General features: G+C 50.0%; 2 protein-coding genes across 2 annotated transcripts in view; both read left to right on the plus strand.

Annotated features, from left to right (window-relative positions):
- The first annotated feature begins 237 nt into the window (after positions 1–237).
- LOC147198781 (dual specificity protein phosphatase 19-like) lies at positions 238–10118 on the plus strand. Its single transcript, XM_086122546.1, has 5 exons — positions 238–408; positions 1038–1274; positions 3033–3079; positions 5307–5459; positions 6513–10118. The coding sequence occupies exons 2-5, from the start codon at positions 1058–1060 to the stop codon at positions 6693–6695; spliced, it is 600 nt and encodes a 199-aa protein (XP_085978672.1). The 5' UTR covers positions 238–408; positions 1038–1057; the 3' UTR covers positions 6696–10118.
- A 1271-nt stretch (positions 10119–11389) lies between these two features.
- LOC147198782 (uncharacterized) overlaps positions 11390–15741 on the plus strand; it is a 30495-nt gene continuing 26143 nt past the window's right edge. Inside the window, exon 1 of the mRNA XM_086122200.1 lies at positions 11390–13171. Within this exon, the coding sequence (XP_085978326.1) occupies positions 13055–13171 (117 nt within the window). The 5' untranslated portion in view covers positions 11390–13054. The remainder of the gene's footprint in view (positions 13172–15741) is intronic.

A 15741-nucleotide genomic window follows, 5' to 3' on the forward strand; every position in this document is an offset into this window, starting at 1 on the left:
ATATTGGCATTAGGCGAATAAAAAGCAATTTTGCTTATTTTACAGTCAGATTTTCACATAAAAGTGAGAAGTAATCTGGAGTAGTCACCATATCATAAAGAAAGAACTACATATTTACTTTTTCTTGTAGATGAGCCGTGTCAGACAATGGAGAAGAAATTCTCCGTCTGGTGGATTTTCACTTTTCCTACATTTCCCGAAGACGATGAACGCATCTTATGACGTATTTCCGGCTTCTCTGCCTGTGTAGCTCTTGAACGTTGTCAATGCAACTGGCGAATGTTCTTTTTCTCTCAATTTAGTTATTGACTGCATCCGCTTAAGTGTTACGAAAAGGCTTGGGACCGCGATTATAAAACCTTCTCGTTGCATGTTGTTTCAAGAATCCTCCTGCATGTTTTAAATGAGGCGAGTACACTAATCGTTTTTAACTACCTGCAAAGCTACGCTTTTTTTTTACCTTGTTTTACTCATAACTATATTCATTCATTCATTCATTCATCTTCCGAACCGCGCCATCCTCTTTAGGGTCGCGGGGGGTGCTGGAGCCTATCCCAGCTGTCTTCGGGCTGTAGGCGGGGGACACCCCGAATTGGTTGCCAGCCAATCGCAGGGCACACAGCGACAAAACAACCATGCACGCCCGCACTCACACCTAGGGACAATTTAGAGTGTTCAATCAGCCCGCCATGCATGTTTTTGGAATGTGGGAGGAAACCGGAGCACCCGGAGAAAACCCACACCCGGGGAGAACATGCAAACTCCACACAGGGAGGCCAGAGCTAGAATCGAACCCGGTACCTCTGCACTGTGAATTCGACGTGCTGACCACTGGACTACCGGGCCGCCCACTCATAACTTTAACTAACTACATTTTAATGTTATGTCGGGGGGGGGGGAAAAACGACAGATTTCAATAATTGTCATTTGTAATGCAACTTTTGTTCATAGACGCAATTAATCAAGGCCCCCCCCCCCCCCAACAACTTTCTTTCTTGCTAAACTTGCTACATTTCTCCATGTTGCATCTCTTACAGCTTTATTCGGCCCTCCTGCGATGCATTCACTGTCCGGGGAGATCCAGGGCTTCTCCAAAAGCCGCCTGAGGAAACAGTGCACCCGCGTTACCACGGTGACGGGCAGGAAGCTGTTGGAGAGGACCACTGATGGCGGCACACAGGTGGAGGAGCTGGAGGACGCAAACGGATGCGGATTTGTGGAGGATAAAAGTCTGGACCTTCAAGTTGGAGTGGTTCGACCCTTCTTACTGCTGGGTAATCAAACGGAACAATAGCCCACGTGCTCCTTCAACTACAAGTCTCTTTATCGCATTGGTCATGTTATCCATACATTAGAAATTGCACTTATTCAAATTGCGAGGAGCCTTTCCCTGTTCCCTACATCGGCGGACGGTTGATCAAGCACATCTTTGCCCCGTGTGAACCAAATTGCCGTGTTTTGAGTTACGGGTTCACGGAAACGGATTAAACGTGTATCTTAAGGCACCGGGATCTACGGACTGAAACGCAAAACAAAATGAAGAAACAATAAAGCAGCACATTATGAGGAGACAATTAAAAGGAGTAACCGCAATCCATCATTATTGATGGAGGGCTTTCACAACAGCTGCATAGACAAGACAGCAGAAGGATGCGTCCCCGCGATATTCAATTCACACAGTCAGAAGCGTACATTAAAACCTTATAGATGGTATTCATTTCTAATGTATTGCATATTCGGGAGTGGATCAGTGGCACCGAACGGTCAACCGTGCCTCAAGCGAAAGGTCAACATGCTTTATTTGTTTCATGTAGCTGCCAGTCGGCTGCACAAAGTCTGTCCGTCGGGTCCATTTTTTTTTTTTTTTTTTTAGACCAACGGAAATGCTTGCGCGCATTTCTTGGATGGCAGAATTCAGGTTGCGCTAGCCGTGAATCATCTCAACACACACGAGGAGGAAACACTCATTTTCAAAGTCTATTTTTACACCATGTCGCTGCAGTACGTTTTGGTGGCTCTCCGTTTGATAAAAAGTCTACGGGAAAGAAACGAACCGAATAACACCAGCCGGTGGGGCGCCAACATAGTTGTGCCTTGCAAACCAGCGCATCCCGTCGGAATGTCCTTGAGCCCGACACCCAACTCCCCGACAGCTCGGCGTGGCCGTTCGGTTCCAGTAGACGCGCACGTAACCCTTCGCCTGGAAGACAAGCCGACTCTTCAGCGGGGATCAATATAAATATTGCATCTGTTCGGCTCAATAAAAGTGAGCGTTTCCTTTACGGCACATTAGCTCTTAACGGCGTTGACGTGGCGCTCGTTTTTCCTGCGTGTCGGCCAATCGGTGTCAGCGCGTGCCACGACGTCCACCCGCCCGCTTACATCTCTGCTGGGATTTGGTGTCTGCCCGCCTTCTTCTCCTGTGCAAACTCATTTCAAGATGACGCACTTCCCCGCACGTACACTACAAACGCTTTCCACTCTCCTCATCCATTTTTAGGAAAGACGAACCCTTGAATTTTCCCTCTGAGGAGACATTCCCTTTTACACTTATTTTTCCTGACGTGCGCAAACACAACTCGTGGGGGACATTTTGGATTTGAGGAGGTAATTGACGTCCCATCTCTGATACGACTCTCGCGCTACCCCCCCCGAAGATGAAAAATTCCTAGTTGGACCTCACCCATCACAATAGTATTGATGGTTGCCATGGCGGGAGGGCTCCAACTAACAATTCATTTGACAATCCAACTGATGGTTTGTTTTTTTTTTAGAATCACAAATGAATTTGATGAACAAAATACCGTATATTGACAACCCTCCCTTCAAAAACAAGACATTATTTTGAATCGACGGTCAGAAAACGCCAACGCAAATTGATTGTGATCGAGTTCCCGTTTTGCATCATAATGAGTCACAAAATCAGCAAAAAAAAAAACCCGGCAGTTCATCCGAGCCCACGGCCGATTTCTTTTTGTGTTTGTTTTGCTTCCAACTCTCTTTTCTGACATCATGTTTTCCTGCACTTTCAGCTTCTCAGGATGCGGCCCACGACATGGACACCTTGCAGAGATATCGGGTCAGTGGAGGAAAGAATCAATAGCGCGGGGCGTGTCCTTGCCGTGTGGCGATCACATGAGATTAGAAGCGGGCAGACTCGTGCAGGGGCGCTCCCGCTCAGTAGGGGGAGTAAATGATCCCGGCAAGGCTCCGAGGAAAGGCTCTCGCCCCCGGGGATGGTCGCTCGGAGGGAGCTTTGCCGGCCGTTCCCTGCTGCTCGTTGAAGCTCATGAGACGCGAGCGCATTTTGCCACCTCCGAATGGCCACTTTATCGAGCGCACAACCCGACAACAGAAGGGCTTTTTCAAAAATGTCGGCTTTACCGACAACTCTTCCCAAAATGAGGGCCATTAATTTATCACTGAAAATTTATGCCCTGTCCTCGAGACCATTTTCAGACCTTTGAAAGTCCATCCGAAAAATAGCGAAGCAGAAATGTTTGTGCAAGATATCTTGAGGGGATGAAAATACAGTGGGGGGGGGGGGGGGGGGGGAAACAAGAGTCCAAGTCGCCCACTTCGACTCGTCATCCTTGGTGAAGGCAAGTTCTTAAAATGGATCAAAAAGGCCGAAAGAATGCTCCATGAAGTCGTGAATTGGTCTTCCTTCGGATATCCCGACACAGATCATAAATAATGCTCAGTTTTGATTGATTTTCTCAAAGGAGGAGTGTATTTTGCAATGTTTATTCGGGTACTATTGTGGTTGTACTTTGCATAGCTTTTTGTAATACAGCAGTACCATCACTTACAAGGGGCCCAACTTACAAATTGTGAGCAACTTGATGAGTTGATGAAGAAAAATCCGATTTGTTTTTGTTATGATTATGAGTTTAGACAGCAGAAACAACATTGATTTCCTAACTTAACAAAAAAAGATTCGTGCTTACTGAACGATAGAAACGGAGAAACATGCAAGTGCAAAATGAGGAGACTTGCAAGGAGCCGCCGCAGGCCGCAGCTCGTGACGTCACTCGCTCAGCCGCGCCGCTTAAATTCTCCATCAAATCGAGTAAAAAGACAAAAATGCTGACGTCTGCTTGGATTTTTGTTTATGCGCCCCGATGAGGTCGTTAATCACGCTAAGTGACTCTTGTAATCTAATCCCGGCACGCACCTGTGACACGCCGCCAAGTAATTATCGCCATCGATCGCATGCTAACATGCTAATGCGTGCTAATGTACATATACGAGAGGCCATCAGCCGGACTGGCCGCGGCATCCCGGCTGCCTTTCTTTCCAAGCAGATGCGGCGGCATTCGGAGCGAACGTCATCCGTTGCCCTCCCCGAACCCGCTCGTACGCGTCCGGGCCTCCTTAATGAGCCACAAAAGTGCCATTCACGTTGCGCCGCCGCTCGCCATTTGCTGAACACAACACTTGCGGTGCACTGTGAGTACACCGCAGTCATCATTTTACTCATCCCGTACTCCTGTTTTTATTGCCGGTTTGAGTTCAACTCGAGTGAAGTGCGAGTGCTTTTATAGGGGGGGGGGGGGGTCCCTATTCAGCTGCCCGTAGATAGACAGTACAGTGCTGGAAGGTGCATTTGGTCGCTGGGGATTTACCGTAATTAATCCACCTCCTAATACCACAGCTATCACGTTGCGGTATAGAAACCATCAATACAAAAAAAAAAAAAAGAAAAGAAAAGGGGGGGGGGGCAATATAAAAGCATGCCACAGCAGTTGACAATAAACATTGATCCAATGACATGGCAAAGGAGTAAAACGTTCAAATGAAATACTCTCGAGAGATAGTGATCGATTAAACGTATTCATGTGCGTTATGCACGTTTTTGCTCTGACCGACCAGTAGGAGGTCGCCATATCGCTGACGACGATGAAATGGGACGGGTTTAAATAAATCAATAAAAATAAACCGTTTCATTGCGGAAATGAGGAAGTTTCCGCTTCATTTCACAAGTCTTTGTCACGGTCGCTCGGCGCAATCCGGCAAAAGTGACGAAGGGGGGCAAGCGCAAAAAAGGAGGGAAATGAGCCGTGCGATGTCAAGAGACCGGAGGAGAGGATTGCGGCCTCTGAGGTTAAGTGAGAGAGGAGACGACCGACGACGAAATGAATGGACGCCATCTGTCTGATAATGGACACTCCTCCTTTCCGCCCTTGGAAACGGACACCGTCACACCTGCCTCATTTTCCCGCTCCCTGTCCGTCGCCATCGTGTCATGGCGACGGAGGCTCGTTAGCTCAAGGTGCCTCATTCATTGCCTGCGTGTCTCGCAAGTGTCGCACGTGCTCAACGTGGCCTACGGGGTGGCCAACGCCTTCCCCGATCGGCTGCTCTACAAGACCGTCCGGATCCGGGACCTCCCGGAAACGGACATCACTTCATACGTGAACGAGTGCGGCTCCTTTATCGAGCGGGCCCGGGAACAGGTACGCGCGGGGATTTTCTTGAAGAGGCGCTCTCCAGTCGGGTGTCAGGGGGAGATGAGCTCAATCAACCCACGCGCACCGTCGGCGCCGCGCGTCGTTACTTAAGCGACGGCCGAAGCCCAAATTAGTTGAAAGCCGCGCATCGCTGCGCCGGCGATGTCTCGATGCATCGTTTTTGACACGCCGAAAGCCTTCGCGGCGCACTCGCACCACGGGGGCAAATTATTTCCCGCGTTGAGGTGGCTCCAATCTGCGACAACTACTTTGGAAATGCCCCGTGAGCTCAGCACAAAGGCCAAGCTGGCACCGAGTCCACTTCTGAGTGTCCCTTTCTTCACCTGTGAACTGCTTTTATCGGATGGCGTTCCTGGCGGACCCCCCGCGGTTCCTCCTGCGTGCCGGAACAATGCGATGCGCGCGCTGTCCTGCGTGCCGGAACAATGCGATGCGCGCGCTGACATGAAAGCACTCGAGCCCGGCGCTGTCAAATAAGGACAAAAAGGAGAACACTCGGATCAAAAGCAAATTACGTTTCCATGTTGCCCGTGATGGATTATCTCAACTCGGGCAATTTTCACATCGCAGCTGTTTTTTGTTTTTTTTTAATCCCCTGAATAGTATGAAAGCCAGGCCCGCTCTGCGTAACTACGGCAAAAAAAAAAAAAAAAAAAAAAAAAGCCTGCGCCGATCATGCAACGGAGCGACCTCTCTGACTGATAGTGAGTCATAAAAGATGACTATTCTTATCTGCGCGTGTGGTTTACGTTAGCCCGCGCGAGCCCTGCGGGGCTGCCGGATCGGGTTCTGTTTGAAAGCAAAGCACAGAAAGCAGGAATTGGATGATTAGATCATGTTGGCCATTGATTGACATGCGGAAAGAAACAAGAGGTTGGGCGCAAAAGGACGCGGCGAGCTTTGGGTCCGTCTCGAGATGTGATTTCATCACGGCACTGCGGGCAGGCGGTAAAAAGAATTTCGGCCACGTGACCTCAGCAAGTACTCGAGTACTCATCATCAGACCGCACCTCCTGCTCTCTCTCTCCCCGTCTTCAGGATGGCGTGGTCCTCGTTCACTGCAATGCCGGCGTGTCCCGCGCTTCCTCCATCGTCACGGCCTACTTGATGTGGCGAGAAGGGCTTCTGTTCGACGAGGCCTTCCGCCAGGTCAAGCTGGCCAGGCCTTCGAGTCGACCCAACTCGGGATTCTACCGCCAGTTGCGGAACTACAGACCATGAGCCCCGTCTTCACTTTCGGTTTTTTAAAGCCCTACGGCTCCAATTCACAATCGAAGTTGTCCTTTTCCATACGGAGAGGATCGAGAAGCATGCCCCCCCCCCTCCCCCCCCGTACGTTTGGATAACAAGTGAAGCCCACATGAGCAAGCGCTAGGGCAGGCAGGCCATGGGGGGGCAAGAAAGGAAACCTCCAACAAGTCACGTCAAAGGTGCGACTGGGCTTCTCCAACTTTTTGGGTCCAGGGAGCCCATAAGGGGAGACAATTTAAGAAGAACCCCCCCCCCCCCCCAACACCCCCACCCCTGATAACATGAATGGCCATCAAACGTAACCCTGTGTGCTGTACCCCCAAAAGGCCCCGAAGTTGCCTATTTAGAAAAAACATTTTAGTGCCATGATGGGGAAAAGCTGTTTTTTTTTTTTTAAGGGAAAAGTTGCACTGTAATGAAAATAAAGTGACATTATTTTTTTCCCCCCTAAGAAAAAAAATGCGCAGCCTGTACGTGCGTGAGGTGCGGGTGCGTGCATGTGTGCCAGAAACACAGAAAGCATCTCCCAATGAGAGATGCTGGTAGATTATCATCTCAAATATACATCTTCTCTTGTTAGAGAGTCTTATCTGTCCTCCTTTTTTTTTTTTTTTCTGTGTGTGTTTGAAGGCACAGCTTTTGCAGTTGGCGTTGGCGGCGGGCGCTTGCGGCGGTGCGTGGAGCGGGCAGGGAGGTGCGCCGTTGGTGGCGTGCCAACGGCTTAGAGGAGGAGCTAAGTTTTGCCAAATGGCCGGCGATTCCTGCCGACCGATTGCGTGTTAAGAACTGCAACGTTTGCACGCTACGGCTTGACTCCTCCCAAATGTTCTTCGCGGACGGACCGATCGGATGAAATGCGCCGCCCCCCCCCCCCCCTTGCCACGTTCGCGGTTCATCTTCTTTTACATCCGCAATTTGGTCTTTGTTTTGTAAGCCGTTTGGCAGGTTTTGCAAGTGGGTCCGCAACGGACGGCGAGTGGGCAACATTTGAGGCAACCTTGTGCTCTACTTTAACAAGGCGAAGTGCGGCGTGACGGCACAGCTTTGGCCTTTGTTGCTCTTCAACGACATCGCTCGGGAGCCGCCGTGGCCGAGCCAACTCGGGTTTCCCCCTGACATTTTTCTGACATTTCAGCGTCTGGATGAGAGGGTCCGTAGGACGGCTCCGGCTGTCCCGTCTGTAGCGTCCCTGGGAGGGATATGGGGGGGGGGGGGCTTTCAGTGTCGACATGCCAGCCGACGTGCGCCTCTGCGCTCTCGTCCAATCTGGCTGCGGCAAAGTGGTTTGAGCATTTTTCTTTGATGTCCTTGACAAGCCCGCTCAAGGTCCATGTGCTCGTAATGCTTTGCCTCATATGAAGACGATTTCAATTGTCCAACTGCCAAATTGGTGGCAATTGATAACCTTTTGGTGCCGCGAGCGCACGACACATGCCGACGTGTTACGGCCTCGTCATTTTACTCGTGCAGCACAATCATTTGCCCGCAAAGGTTTAATTGCCAACCAGTTGGCCAAAAAGGGCACTACTAGTCGTCGTAGGCAATAGATGGCACGTTTTTCAATTTGTGCAACTGCCCCCCCCCCCGAGTAGTTAAGCCATTTCACCCCAGGATCAAATTTCTGCCCCTCCCGCAAATGTGCCTGAATAATTAATTCGGGATCAAAGAACAATCAATAGTGTTTGAACATGAGGCGACTCAGCAACCGCCCCAGATGTTGCAACCGGCCTGTGGCGGCCCCCGCGAACACGCCAACGTTGCTAACGCGCGCACGCTAGTTAGCGCTCGCCGTAGCAGCGTTAGCGACTCGCGACCGTGACTTTTCCTGTTCCTTTGGTGCCCCTAAACTTGAAGCTGCGTGCCATCGGATTCCATAAATCGGAAGTGCGATGCCTCCGGCTGACTTTGACGCCGTGCTCCGCCCTCATTTAGATGGCTCGAGCGATTTAGCATCACCCATCTGTCGAGGATAGCTGCCTCTGCTTGGGGCTCATTTGGCCAAATTCCCTCGGAGGATTTTCTCAAAGTCATCTCTGCGCCATGCAATTAAAAAAAAAAAAAAAAAAAAACAAGCAAAAAACATGCGCCGACTAAGCTGCATTTTCATTGGTCGAAAGGCATCGCCAGGCACTTTCCTTTGTGGCCGACCAGTTCGTTCGGCACCGAAGCATTAAAGCCGTCCATTTTTAACAGCCTTACTTAAATGTATCCGACGCAGCTATTTTCAATCATTTTGGTCTTTTAAAATGTCTTTTTTAAATGCTAATAATCTTGAGGCGACACAAATCGCACGGCTACCGCAGAGTGAGCGTTACGATATATCTCAGACAGTTTGGTTCTCAAGCTACTTTCAACGCTCGGAATTGGTTCGTAATGCGTCCGAATGACAGACGACGCGCAGACCAACCAAAAGTTTGGATCTGTGGAAAACGCAAGAAATTGATCGTATTTGGACAGATGCGGAAGTAGGATTGTTCTTCGCAGCTTTTTTTTTTTTTCCCAGAGCGATCCCAATATGGCCAATCGCTCGTTTACTCGCCAATCCCAAGTAGCGATAGCACAAGTACTTTTGACGCATTAAACGTTTATGAAGACGGTGACGGATAATTGCACTCAAACACTTTTCCTCCGGACGCAAAAGGTGATTCACAGTTGTGTGAAAGCAGTGCAGTGTAGCGCCCACTACTGGCCAAGAAGACTTGCTTCAGTATGCCATGGCCGGGATTGACCAGCTTGCGATCCCCGATACCTTGGAATATCGTCGCCTTTTTTTTTTCTTTTTGGAGGAAACTGCGGACAAACGATTTAAGATGCTTCCTAACCGCCGCATGTCAATGTTTTTGTTTGTTTGTTTTTTAAATTCAGTGCGCTATTGCAGTAAAACGGAGGAGGATCTTCGAATGAAAAAAGGCTCAAGTCTTCTCCGTCCACCATGTTGGACCATCTCATGGTTCGGCAGAGCGTGTCGGAGTTCACACACTCTTATCGTAAAGCAGCAAAACACGGTGCCCCTGTCGCGGGGAGAAATGTGGGTGGGGTGAGGGGGGGGGGGGAATTCCTTCAGGCTTGCCACTCCGCCGCCGCGCGCGCACGTATAGCTCCCGGCGTGCGTGTGATGTATTATTAAATAAAGTCGCGCAACACTAGCAAAGTGCGTATGTGACATTTTCCTCTTTATCTTGCAAACAGCCCCCCCCCCCCCCCACGCGCTCCGGCAAACCGATGTTTACCGCTTCCATAATGTGCCCGTTTACAGAGAATCAAAGAGTAAATAAATAGCGAGCCCAGCAAGGAGTTAAACGGGCAACATTTGCATTTGTGTCAAATGAATCGAGCGGCGCTTAGGGGAGGTTTTTAAGCTTATTATTACAGCCGTGGATCACGGGAGGGAAATTCATCAGATAAGCCGCTTAGAGTGGCCTTTATTTTCCTCGACGCTCTGCAGCAGTATTTGCTCGGTGTGTGTGTGTGTGAGAGAGAGACGGAGAGAAGAGAGAAAGAGATTCTCCGGGGAGGAGTCCTGACAATCCCGCCGCGGCCCAACTCCCCGCGCAAACGCTGCAATTCAACACTGCGACGACGACGACGACAACAAAAAAGAAATAAATAGCGTCAAATAAAAGCCGCCTTCCCAATTAGTCATTTGTTTGTCATCCGGCCTGGATTTTTGTGGCCGTATTGGGGATTGCGCAGCGGCCCACCCTTCTTCAAATGTTGTCCGCAATGCTTAGAGAACCTGTAAAGTCAAGTTGGAGATTTGTTTCGGGACGCCGCAGACGTGTTTCAAGGTAACGCGGGTCAACAACAAGTTTGAATGTTTTCCGCAACGTATTTTTGTCCCCGGCGACAAGCCCCCCCCCCCCCACACACACACACACACACACTTAAACTTATTTATTTTGGGCCTTGAGCGCAACAATTGCCCACCTCTGCTTTTAGATGATACTTGGCTGCCCAGAGGGCAGAAGAAATGAAAGACGCTTGCGTGGTCCAAGCTGGACCGTCACTCTCGTGACACCGGGCGGGAAAATGGAGGGCTTGTGTTCCTAATGTTGTGGCCGGTGAGTGCACGTTAATGATGTCCCGCGGAAAGGTTAATAAGAGCCAACGACCAGAAGAGGCAATTTGCGCGCTTCTCTTGTTTGCTTTCAAGAAAGTTGCCATTAGGCTTAGAGGATTTGTGCGGTTTCAAACTCTCGGCCGCGGCAACAAAGTCCTCGCGCCGGCGGTCACAGAGAGGAAGCAAATGCTCTCCCGCCGACAATTATTTCCCAGAATACGCTTTAGCAAAAGCCACCGCGCACGCCGGAGCGGATGGGAAGGCGCTGCTGCGCGTCTTCCTCCTTTTACGAGCTAAGATCCCGGTCGGCTCGCGGCCGCCGACCGACCGGGTTCCCCGCCTCACATTTGAACCAATGACTAACTTGTTGGATTCATTTATGGATTCATCTGCCGCACAATGTTCAGGATCATAAACAGTCGGAGGATGCCTCGTGGCGTTTTCCTTCCAAAATCAATAAAAGAAAGACCTGTTTTGTTAAGGGCTCCAGACTTCGGATGCGAAGCGGCCGCTCCCGATGCCCAGCCTTTGCCGCATCTTTTCAATATCCCGGAGAGCCATCTTAAGGTCCGTATACCCCCCCCCCCCCAAGGCCAACTTTTGGCATACCAGTGGGACAACTGCATGCGGCTGGTCAAAGCACATAGCATCCCCCGTGACGTTAGACAATTTAACATCTAACGCGTCACGAGAGGTACTGCAGGGTTGCCTTGAGATATTGACTGCGCGACCACTCTCGTAAACTCCAAACACTCATCTCAAGTTATCTTTCCCAATGGAAATGACTAGAAAGACCATTCATCCTTTCCAGCCTCCCACCCCCAAAACAACGATAATGTACGTCGTGTAGAGCACGTGTTATTTGAATAAGAAGCTGGATGATGAGGTCATACAGAATGAAATAGAACGCGAGGCAATCATGGGCATGCAACTCTGGTCCTCGAGGGCCACTTTCCTCAGCTCCTCTGTAAGCTCGAGTAATAGTTGTTTTTTTTTTTTACAGAGGATCAAGAATATGTGCCTGTGAGTGCCTGGTTTATCTGCCCGCATGCTGTTCAAAATATCGGCGACCGAAAGGGCTAAAGGGGCAATCGGTGCTCTTTGGGCTAGCCCGCGTATGGCGTTTTCCATTGTGTGTTAGCATTAAGCTAGCTGAGGCGCCGTGATGCGGTTGTAGTTGTTTGTCATACGCAATGTGGAAAATATCTTTTATTCTTACTATTCATTTATTTATTGAACTTCGGTTCAACCGAGCGTGACCATTTTGAAGACTCTTCCGATATCTGCCAAACTGCTGCTTGCTTGAGTTCACCGCCACCTTATTTGCGTTTGCAAGTCGAGGGGGGAAAAAAAAGAAAACGTGGTCCAGTATCTGAAAAAGGCGTACCTCTAGGTACAACTATAGTGGCACACGAATGTCAGCTCGTGCCATTTTTTTTTTCTTCACGCATCACATGCAATTATCCGACTATTTGTCCCAATTGTGAGCAGGGCAAAGCGCGTCCTCGTACATGGACCTTAATGCTCAAAGAGTTTTCCGTAGGGTTGAAATAAGAGGGGAATTTCTCCACACCGCTTCCCTGCTTGCCGGTAGGTGGAGCTTGTCTCCTTTGGCTGGAGAGGAGGAGGAGGATGAAAAGCTGGAGCTGGAGATGATTAAGGCGGCAAGAGAGGAGAGGAGGGATGGCAAGCAAGGGGCGAGCAAGAGAGAGAGAGAGAGAGAGCAAGCGTCAGCACTCCATGCGTTAAAAAGGGCAGATGGTAACGGCGGGTAACGGGGGAGCAAAGCCCTCCTCTGGCCGCGCAGCCAAAGATCAGTGCGGCCACTCAACACGTGCGGCCGGAACGTCGCGCAGTTAAGCTGGCCGGGAGAACGCGGCGGCGGCGGCACGCTGACAATGCTGCCCATGCTTCCTCTTCCTCTTCTTCTTCTTCTTCTCTGAGCCCACGCTGACAGGACACAGCAGAGCAGCAGCGGAGGAAAAAGTGTGCGAGGAGGAGGAGGAGAGGGAGCCGCGATTGCGGCGGGCGTACCGGGGGCACTCAACATTTGGGAGGAAGCCCTGAGCCAAAGCCAAGGGGGAGAAAAGAAGCGGGCGCATTTAGGACAAGAGACCTGCGAAATATTTCAAGGAGAAACTTGCCGAAGAAAGAGAATTCATCGGCCCGAGCGGCAGCGCGAGGGGGAGTCAACTCTCGTCTTCGGGTAGGGCCGGCGCGCCTGGCGCTCTCAGCGCCAGTCCGGGAAAAAGTGGTCGAGGAGCTTCCAATGGCGTGCTACTACATCGTGATCAGCTCCACCCACCTGCGTGACGGACAGCTCAGGAGCATCAAAGGGGTGTTCCGAGGACCAATCGGAGCCGGCGGACACAAAAACAACCAAACGGTACGGCACTTTTTTTTTTTCAAAGAAAGCCCTTCCCGATACCTTGGCGCATCAATGAGAAACGTTATCGGGCCCCGCCGCCCGACTCTGCTTCGTATTTAAGCGTCAAGATTCGCAGGTGCATCATCATCGCTCATCTTTTTTTTTTGGCGCGTCAGGTTCAATCCCTCCGTAAGGAACGGCCGGAACGAGATGTAAAGCCCAGCAAATATGTTCGCTTAGACTTTATGGCGGGGAACTGAGGGGCGAGTAATGGAAATAATAAAATATATATATTTTTATTTTAAAACAGGATTAAGATGCAAAATAGGAACTAATCACTGAAACTTGTGGCGTGATCTCAGCAGCCAAAAAGGCGCAACGTGGGACCTCGGCAACAAGCGCGCGTAGCCCCGAATGCCGGAAGATTGCGCTACTTTCTGCGCCTTCCGCCCTCACGACGCCCTCCGGCCAGGGCGTCCGGCCGCTGCTCTTCTTGCGTCCATCAGGAACACTACGCAAGGCGCAGCGGGCTTGCCAAATGACTATGGATGTTCAAAATTGTCAGCCTGCTAGCACGAATGTCGAAAAAGCTGGGGGGTGAGGGGGGGGCGTTCCCCCAAATTCAACAAACCTGAAGATTCCAGTTGGGCGTGACCGTAACCCGCCCGGATGACTGACATTCGAGAAAGATGCAAAGGTTGCCGTTTTTGATTGATATTGCGACAGTCCATAAAAAAAGGGCCTCAGGCCGGATGCTAACAGGCTGATCAAAGCATTTGGAGGAATCGAAAAATACAAATCTTGATGTGATCGAGATTTGTAGCAAGATGCTCTCAACCCAAAGAGCGGCTGCCAAGAAAAGCTGCGGCATGTTGGCAGACGCAACGAGCACACTTGGCCTCCATTTCCAATCTTGAAAATCTCATTTTGTTGAGTTTTTGCTGCACAAGTATGCACTTTTTTTTTTTTTTTGGTAAACGCTTCGTCAATAATTCACTGCAAGTAATTTAGCGGGCCCCCAAGGTGCGTTCGACGACGTGCATTCCCCGCGTGACGGCCCCCCCGGTCATGAGGTCGGCGCCCACATCACTTGGCCCCGCCCCCTGACTTGATTGTCAGCTCTCTAATCAAAGTGTTTGCACAGTTAATTAATTGCTGCTTCCATTTGCTTAATTGACTGGAGGCGCAGGGAGGCAGATGGGCTGGGGAGGTGTGGGGGGGGGGGGGGGCGCTAGGCTAAGCGCTCCGCTGGCTCGCCGGCGGCGGTGGCGACGTCACGCTCGGCAGCCCGGTCGAGTCTCGGCCCGGCCCGGCCTGGCCTGGCGCCGAGCGCCTGGCGCCGGTGCTCCTTCGATGAGCTGCCAGGCGTAATCATCGTTTTGAGTCATATGCTATATTTCGTCAAGAAAAAGTCGTGTTTTATCATGAAATAAAAAACACTTTGATGGTGAATGGGGGAGTTTTTCACGGAATAGATTTGGTCTACCTGACAAAAAAAATAAGCGAGTTGGCAAATGGCAAAAAAAAAAAAAAGACATTTAATGGGAAAAACGTCTGTCAGAGAAAAGATGAAAAGGAGAGTTTTTCTTGAACATTTTGTTAAATTTGACATAAAAGTTGCCACTTGGCGCGCTCACAAAGTTTGAGAAGTTGTATTTTGCCAAGAAAAAGTCATACCACAAGAATTTTCTTTTCCTTGTTAAAAGAGTGAAACCATTCCTGTTGTCGAGGAATACATTGAATGATTTTTTTCACGAATGATCTCATGATTGCCCCCTTGAGGCGTGGATGTCGATCATGCCGACGTCAAGTCCCCACTGCGGAAACGATGTTTTGTCATCGCTTGCTAACGGGCTTTTAAACAGCCACTTAAGCGCTTCCAAAATGTGCCCCGTTGACGTGGTTGCCACTGATTTATTGACACGTTTTACCGCGGCTCCGTTTCCTCTTCCTGCCCCCACCATCCAACGCTTTGGACCAAGGTGGTCATTTATGGGGATTCTTGGCCTTGCGGTTGGGCCAGAGTAGGGCGAGAGGGAGAGAGGTTGTTAAGCGATGTGAGAGTGGGGCGCTGTAAAGAGATTTAAGATAAGATAAGATAAGAAAACCTTTATTAGTCTCGCAATGGAGAAATTCCCAATTCACAGCAGCAAAGTTATCAAAGGAAGAAGTAGAACAACAAAATATAAGAGCTGCTGGAAAGGCAGCCACTCTCGCGGCGCCATTTTGAAGTCAAAATAACAAAACACAACACATAGGACACAGACATACGACCCGTCAAAGGTGCTGAGTGGTTTTTTTTGGGGGGTGCCTCTCCCAGTGTGTCCATTTCACATGTTTATTGGTTAAATTGAAGTTCTGCTGTTGCAACCGATGGATGCGCGCTAACATTAGCCTTAGCCTTAGCGCTAAATTGGCCGGGCCCCAAACAAGAATCAACTGCGACATAAACACTACGATATGTTTCCCAGGAATGGATTTACTAGTACTACTCTAAAACTTTTGCACAAGTTCTCCAGTAAGACATTAAAGCCGTCAAAGTAATGACGCGAACAAGTTGAAGAAGAGAAGTGAAGCAATAATGAGTG

Source organism: Hippocampus guttulatus, chromosome 10, assembly GCF_054856545.1.
Source record: "Hippocampus guttulatus isolate MCC_2025c chromosome 10, RoL_Hgut_1.0, whole genome shotgun sequence".
Taxonomy (NCBI): Eukaryota; Metazoa; Chordata; class Actinopteri; order Syngnathiformes; family Syngnathidae; genus Hippocampus; species Hippocampus guttulatus.